This window comes from Triticum aestivum, chromosome 6B (assembly GCF_018294505.1).
Source record: "Triticum aestivum cultivar Chinese Spring chromosome 6B, IWGSC CS RefSeq v2.1, whole genome shotgun sequence".
NCBI lineage: Eukaryota > Viridiplantae > Streptophyta > Magnoliopsida > Poales > Poaceae > Triticum > Triticum aestivum.
In genome coordinates this window covers 694,327,575-694,336,052 of record NC_057810.1, presented here as the reverse complement: position 1 = coordinate 694,336,052, position 8,478 = coordinate 694,327,575, and the positions used below count along the sequence as shown (strand labels likewise).

The window sequence follows — 8,478 nt, the reverse complement described above, 5'->3', positions numbered from 1 at the left end:
GATCCGTGCAGGGCTTCGCCTAATCACCACAACAATATGAGCGGGGGTGTAAACTGTGGAGGGGGGCGCCGCACACGGCTAACATTTCTTGTTCTTTGTTGTAGGCGCCCCCTCCCCACATATATATGGGTTGGAGCGAAGGAGAGGCAGCCAAGGGGGGCGTCCCAAGTAGGAGGAATCCTACTTGGGGTCCTCTCCCAATTCGGCCAACCCCCCTCTCCTATTCCTATTCGGAGTAGGAAGGGAAGAGGCGGAAGGGGGAATCCTATTCCCCTTTTCCTTTCCTCCTTCCCCTTTCTTTCTCCAATTTGGCCAGCCCATGGGGGGGCGCACCAGCCCCTATGTGGCTGGTGCGTTTCCCCTCCTGGCCCATATCTTTTGTCGGGGTTGCCCGGAACCCCTTCTGGTGACCCGATAAGTACCTGGTGCTTCCCGAAACACTTCCGATGTCCGAATACTATCGTCTTATATATCAATATTTACCTCTCAACCATTTCGAGACTCCTTGTCATGTCCGTGATCTCATCCAAGACTCCGAACAACATTCCGTCACCAAATCACATAACTCATATAATACAATATCGTCATCGAACGTTAAGCGTGCGGACCCTACGGGTTCGAGAACTATGTAGACATGACCGAGACACCTCTTTGGTCAATAACAAATAGCGGAACCTGGATGCTCATATTGGCTCCCACATATTCTACGAAGATCTTTATCGGTCGAACCGTTATGACAACATACGTTATTCCCTTTGTCATCGGTATGTTACTTGCCCGAGATTCGAACGTCGGTATCTTCATAACTAGTTCAATCTCGTTACCGGCAAGTCTCTTTACTCGTTCCGTAATACATCATCCTGCAACTAACTAATGTCTACTACGCAACTTTATTCTTGTAGACTCGTGTTGGGCCTCCAAGCATAGAGTTTTGTAGGACAGTAGCAATTTTCCCTCAAGTGGATGACCTAAGATTTATCAATCCGTGGGAGGCGTAGAATGAAGATGGTCTCTCTCAAACAAACCTGCAATCAAATACAAGAAATCTCTTGTGTCCACAACACACCCAATACAATGGCAAATCATATAGGTGCACCAGTTCGATGAAGAGATGGTGACAAAAGTGTAATATGGATAGTAGATATTGATTTTTGTAATAAGAACAACAAAAAAAAGAAAGGTAGCAATTGATAAAATAGAGCACAAACGGTATTGCAATGCTTGAAAATGAGGCCTAGGGTCCGTACTTTCACTAGTGCAATCTCTCAACAATGCTAATCTAATTGGATCATATAACCATCCCTCAACGTGCGATGAAGAATCACTCCAAAGTTCTTATCTAGTGGGGGACATAAGAAGAACTTGTTTGTAGGGTACGAAACCACCTCAAAGCTATTATTTCCATTCAATCTATTCAAGAGTTCGTACTAAAACAACACAAAGCTATTCTTTCTGTTCGATCTATCCAAGAGTTCGTACTAAAATAACCCCATATGATACACGTCAACCAACTCTAATGTCACCTAGATACTCCAATGTCACCGCGAGTATACGTGAGTTGATTATGCGATATGCATCAAACAATTTCAGATTCATAATACCCAATCCAACACAAAGAACCTTAAAGAGTGCCCCAAGATTTCTATCGGAGAAACAAAGATGAGAACGTGCATCAACCCCTATGCATAGATTACCCCAATGTCACCTCGGGAATCCGCGAGTTGAATGCCAAAACACGTATCAAGTGAATCAATATAACACCCCATTGTCACCATGGGTATTCATATGCAAGACATATATCAAGTGCTCTCAAATCCATAAAAGTATTTAATTCGATAAAACAAAATCTCAAAGGGAAAACTCAATTCATCACAACAATATAGAGAGGGGGAAACACCATATGATCCAACTATATTAACAAAGCCCCCGATACATCAAGATCGTGCCATCAAGAACACGAGAGAGAGAGAGAGAGAGAGAGAGAGTAAACACATAGCTACTGGTACAAACCCTCAGTCCCGAGGGAGGACTACTCCCTCCTCATCATGGCGGTCACTGGGATGATGAAGATGGCCACAGGTGATGATTCCCCCCTCCAGTGGAGTGCCGGGGAAGGGCTCTAGATGGGATCTCGCAGTTCCGGAACTGGTGGTGGCTGGAACAAAATTTTGTCGACTCTCCCAGGGTTTTTGGAATATTTGATCGGGGGTGTAAACTGTCGAGGGGGGTGCCGCACACGGCTAACAGTTGTTGTTCTCTGTTGTAGGCGCCCCCTCCCCACATATATATAGGTTGGAGGGGACGATAGGCAGCCAAGGGGCGCCCCAAGTAGGAGGAATCCTACTTGGGGTCCTCTCCCAATTCGGCCAACCCCCTCTCCTATTCCTATTCGGAGTAGGAAGGGAAGAGGGGGAAGAGGGAATCCTATTCCCCTTTTCCTTTCCTCCTTCCCCATTCTTTCTCCAATTTGGCCAGGCCATATGGGGGGGGCACTAGCCCCTATGTGGCTGGTGCGTTTCCCCTCTTGGCCCATAAGGCCCATAGCTTTTGCCGGGGTTGCCCGGAACCCCTTCTGGTGACCCGATAAGTACCCGGTGCTTTGCGAAACACTTCCGTTGTCCGAATACTATCGTCCCATATATCAATCTTTACATCTCGACCATTGCGAGAATCCTTTTCATGTCTGTGATCTCATCTGGGACTTCGAACAACATTCGGTCATCAAATCACATAACTCATATAATACAATATCGTCATCGAACGTTAAGTGTGCGGACCCTACGGGTTCAAGAACTATGTAGACAAGACTGAGACACCTCTCCGATCAATAACCAATAGCGGAACCTGGATGATCAGATTGGCTCCCACATATTCTACGAAGATCTTTATCGGTCGAACCGTTATGACAACATACGTTATTCCCTTTGTCATAGGTATGTTGATTCGATCGTCGGTATCTTCACACCTAGTTCAATCTCGTTACCGGCAAGTATTTTTACTCGTTTCGTAATATATCATCCTGCAATTAACTCATTAGTTACTTTGCTTGCAAGGCTTCTTATGATGTGTATTACCGAGAGGGCCCAGAGATACCTCTCCGATACTCGGAGTAAGAAATCCTAATCTTGATCTATGCCAACCCAACAAACACCTTCAAAGATACCTGTAGAGCATCTTTATAATCACCCAGTTACATTGTGACATTGGATAGCACACAAGGCATTCCTCCTGTATCCGGGAGTTGCATAATCTCATAGTCGGAGGAATATGTATTTGACATGAAGAAAGCAATAGCAACAAAACTGAACGATCATTATGCTAAGCTAACGAATGGGTCTTTTCCATCACATCATTCTCCTAATGATGTGATCCCGTTATCAAATGACAACTCATGTCCATAATTAGGAAACGTTAACCATCTTTGATCAACGAGCTAGTCAAGTAGAGGCTCACTAGGAACACATCATTTGTCTATGTATTCACACATGTATTTAGGTTTCTGATCAATACAATTATAGCATGAATAATAAACATTTATTATGAATAAGAAAATATAAAATAACAACTTTATTATTGCCTCTAGTCATATTTCCTTCACCTGCATAATTCCGACAGTTTTTGCGGGTTTTTTTGGGACGAAAAGAAACGCTATATCTAGCCTGACCCGTAAAAAATATAGAAGTGGCATGCATATTGCCCCCCTCCGTCGCTATATCTACGCGACCGGGGGGGCATTTTAGGGTTCGCTTCCTGCATATCCTCCACCCCTCTGCCATCTCCTTTGCTTTCTTCGGCGAGAGATTCTGCACGTTACTGTCCTTCTCTCGTCGATCCATGCCCGGAGGTGCACATGGGCGTGGGTATCGCGGCCGCACAAGCGCGCCGACACGATGCAGAGGCCGGCAGCTCCATCTCCCCTCCCCCCCTTGAAGTTTCGCGGTCTGAGCAAGAGTGCCAGCGTGGCAGCCTCTCCCGCAGGGGCGGCCGGGACATGTGGGCCCGCTTCAAAGAGCTCGACACGGTCCTCTACCCGCATACCAAGAGTGCCGGAAAGGGATGAGGAGCTCCTCAACAACCAGCGCGCGGTGGCGGCCAGAGAAGAAGGCGCCACTGAGCGTCTCGCCGCCGCCAAAGGAAGAGTACGAATTCGCCCATGCTCTCTAGAGGTCGGCGGAGGAGGTCTACCTCGGCGTCGAGCCATGAGCCAGCAATCCATAGGTTTAAATTAGTTTGAAGTGTGTTCTTATGCTATGGAATGCATGAACTCCGGTGGTGTTGCTCTCAACTTTGTAGCACGAAAATTGTTTCAAATTTACAGTATCGTTTAGCTTATTTGTTCTGCCGTGCCATGCGCGATGCCGCAAATCCGTTTTAGACCGCAAACGAAATTTATGGTACACATTTTTAGCGGATCTGCTAAGCTGCTTTTAGACTTTTTCTCATCTAACCAAGGGGAATCCCAAGAGTGTGCGTACTGTCTTTATCTAGCTACTATCTACTGTATATTGTACTGGAGCTTTTTTCAAACCCAACGCCGTCACAACTCACAACTCACAGCACAAGGCAAAAGCGAAGTTGGTTGCCAGCACGCTACACTGATCCTCCTTTCCGAGCAAACATTCTCCCGTCAGGTCACGTTCATGTCCGGTGTTCTTGCAGAATCTGACCGAGCATATCTGCTTGTCTGTTAGCATCTGTAACAGCTGCTCACCTACAAAAACTGCTGGCCCCTTAAAGCTTTACAAATCGAGCCTGTCTGCTCCCATTGAGAAAAGAAATCAGCTGGGAACGAATGAAATAAAGAAGGATCTGACAGAGCATTAATCGAACATAACAGAATTGAATTGGCCCCTTTCCATGGAAAAGCAATACATATAGCCGCAACATGTTTACACGTTGTGGGAGAGAAAACGGGAAAATGATATGAGGAGATGTTGTAGTAGAACTGTATATTATAAGTATTTATAGTATCACAAGATGTCTGCAACATGAGCAGCCAGTGAGGATGCATAGCTGAAATCTCACAGAAGAAAATGGAAAAAACATTTCTCAAAATCTAGCAGTGCCGATCTGTTTGCTTCTTCAGAGCAAAATCTTGAGGCGTTTTACCGACCGCGCGAAATCCCTGCAGAAAAGACATCAACACACCAGGATGTCAGTTATTCAGCTATAACACCCAGGGAGGGATGTAGGAATTTTTTTTCTTCTTCTTTGAAATGGAAATGGGAGATGAGGATGATGGACTTACTCCCACGGCACGTCTCCGACGAGCATCCAGTCGCCCTCGGCGTCCTCGTACGTGACCACCATCTCGCCCTCGCCCTTGCCGGCAGCACCACCGAGGCAACCCGCCTTGTCGGCTGCGGGGTCGGGGAACATGCGGGCGAGCGTGGCGAGGAGGTCGGCGTAGGAGCCGTGGAAGGGCAGGTACACCTTCCGCCCGATGGCCGCGCCCTCCTTCCACACCTTCACGTGCCTGCCGCCGCACGCCCTGCTGCGCGCGGCGCTCAGCGGCGGCCACCCCACCAGCGCCTTCTTGTTCATCCCTCCGCCTCCGCCGCCGCCGCCCTCGCTGTCGCAGCTGCTGCTACTGCTGCTGCCGTCGTCGAAGAGCGGCAGCGTCGTGGCCACCGCCGCCCTCCGCTCTTGATCCTCAAACGCCTCGCCGAAGCCCCTCTTCCCGCTGCCGAGGAGGCGGCCGGCGTTGGTCGGCGGCGCCAGCCCGAGCTCCAGCTCCATGCCGGCCAGCTAGAGCTAGTTGTTGAAAGCTGTGTCTGATTCTTGCGTAGAGCTCTGATGATGATGATGGGTTGGTTGGCTGGTTGATGGAGTCGTGGTGGGAGGGAATGAGATGCCGGCCGGCGGGTGCGGCTGGGTGTATATATACACACACACACACCGGAGGCACGCCATCGGCGGAAACGGAGCGGATCGGGGAGGATCGGCGGGAGGGGGACAGGATGTCGGGGGCGGAGGGGGCGCGGGGGCGGGCAGCCTGTCTGCCTGCCGGCCGCTTGTCGGGCGAGTGAGTGAGAGGGAGTCCGCGGCTTTGCTTGGGTTTCTCGTGGCATCCCGACACGCGCGCCCGCCGCTTTGAACTAATCAATCTCCCGGCCGTGTCCTCATGGCTGGCCAATTACGTGCATGAAACCGGCAGCGATCTCGCTCGCTTGATTTCTTCTCGCCATTCCCCAGGTGAGCCAGTGATCGACCGATCATTTCAAGCCCCTGAGAGGCAGGTCAGAGTGGGCGTGCGCGCATCGACCGGTTGGTCGCCGTGGAAGGCGCCACGCATGTGGGCGTGGCCTCCCGGCCGGTCGCGGTGGGCGTCTCCTTCCCGGTACAAATTTCAATCGTGTTTGTGCCGATTTGGGGCCGGCGGCGACCGGGAACACATTCGCCTTCACGCCGAAATTAACGTCGATTCGGCCTCAGGCGGCGGTTTTTGGACGTCCTGGGGATTGGAGATGCTCTAAAAACATAGCAATGGCTACCCGTAATCCACGAACCCGACGGTAAAAAATCGTGTTAGGGCAAGAGTTTAGGAAAAATAACACTTCTTCTTCGGTACAACCCCCCTAAATACAACAACGGTTGAGATCGTTCCGTACCCCTTCATAAAAAAGGGTAGGATCGTCCCAGCACATAAAAAGCAACCGCCCGCGCGACGGGGCTGTAACCGCGCGACGGGGCTCTACGCCGACTACCCCGTAGACGCGTCCGTCCGCGTACGTACGACGACGACCCTATAAAAAAAACGACGCGACGTGACGAGCGACGTACTCGTGGCGACGTGGCGTCGGCTGGACGACAAAAAAATTAGACGACGCGACGTGTGGGGACGACGACGCGACGTGTGTGGATGGGGCGGTTGCGTGCCGTCTAAGCGTCGGTCAAAGACGATTCCCGACGCGGCGGCCGGCCCGATGCGCCATTAATGCCGGCGTTACGCCGGGGCGTCGGTCACCTACCGGACGGCGCCCCCCACCGACCGAAGCCTGCCTTTAAAACGCCGCCCCCCGTCGCCCGTCTGCCTCCCGCACTCCACTCGACGCGACTCGACCGCTCACCCCACCCACCGACGTGCTTCCACCGCCGACGAGCTCCCATTCCTGGCGGTCTCCATGGCGTCCGACGGCGGCGACGGCGGCAGCTCGTGGCCGACGAGCCTGGACACGCCGGAGACGGACGAGCTCATCCGTCTCGGGTTGATGGTGCCGCCGGGCTGCCGTCTGCCGCGCGCGTTCCACATCACCGCCGACGGGTACCCGACGAGGGGGCCCGGTGCGACGACGGCCGAGCTCTGCCAGCACGAGGGCGGCCGGTGGAACATCGTCGGCCGCACGAGGTTTTGGAAGGGCAAAAACTTCTGGGCCGTCGTCGCGCAGGCCCGTCGGGAGATGCGGACCGGCGGCTCATCGTCGGGCCCGGGCGGATCGCCGCCAGTCGCGCGCGGCGCGTCGTCCGCGCCGTCTCCGAGCTCGTCCCGCCGTCCGGTTCCCGCCATCGCCCGGCCCGCCTCCCCTCCCGTCGTCGAGATCCCGCCGGAGCAGTTCGCACTGCGAGAGGACGGCGACCCCGACGACTGCCCCGGCTACCTCATCGCACTGCGGGCGTCGCAGGCAGAAGCGCGCGGCCGCGGAGGCGAGAGAGGCCGCCGAGCTGCAGGCCGCACTCGACGCGGCGGCGGCTATGGCGGCGGCAGCAGAGGCCGCCGAGCTGCAGGCTGCACTCGACGCGGCAGCGGCCATCGAAGCGGCGCAGCCGCAGATTGGTCAGGATCAGGGGGGCGACGGCTACTGGGAGGACGGCGGCAAGAGCAGCGACGACGGCGACGGTGACGACGACGGTGACGTCGGTGAGGGGGAGATCGTGGACCTCGCCGACTCCGACGAGGACGAGTAGATTAGGAATTTTTTTCATCGAGTAGTAGATTAGGATTAATTAGTTATGTTTAATTAAGTTTAATTAAGTCATGCTTAATTAAGTTTTTATGTTCTAATGTTTAATTAAGACATGTTTAATTAAGTGGGCGTTTGGTTTATATGGTTAGTTCGGTTCGGTTTATTCGGGTTTTCTAAATTTCGGTTTATGTAAAATAAAAATCTAAATAATCAAAGTAAAAATATAAACCACCGGGTTGCACAGCACGTGCCAGTGCGGTTTGCCGGAATGCACCCAACTTTTGGCAGCGCGTGTGGGGCCCCGCCCGGGGACCAAACGCCAGAGATGAACGAAAACGGACTACGAACGCACGTTGTGTCACGTGCGGGCAGTGTTTTAGGGGTTTTCGGTGCGAAAAATCATAGAAAATCCGTACAGCGTCGGAACGCGACAAAATTTGGCATGCGTGGCCTGCGTGGTCACTGTGGCCCGTGGAAAAAAATGATCAACTTTGGCGGATGCGACCGACAGAAGTACGACCGAGGGTCCCCTCCGCCCATACCGAAACCACCGGGTTGCACAACAAGTGCCAGT

General features: G+C 52.3%; 1 protein-coding gene across 1 annotated transcript; it reads right to left on the bottom strand.

The window, feature by feature from the left end:
- Positions 1-4,820: 4,820 nt before the first annotated feature.
- Positions 4,821-5,863, bottom strand: LOC123134924 (auxin-responsive protein IAA9). Its single transcript, XM_044554071.1, has 2 exons — positions 5,249-5,863; positions 4,821-5,125 (listed from the first exon to the last, which is right to left on the bottom strand). The coding sequence occupies exons 1-2, from the start codon at positions 5,737-5,739 to the stop codon at positions 5,083-5,085; spliced, it is 534 nt and encodes a 177-aa protein (XP_044410006.1). The 5' UTR covers positions 5,740-5,863; the 3' UTR covers positions 4,821-5,082.
- Between the last annotated feature and the right edge of the window lie 2,615 nt (positions 5,864-8,478).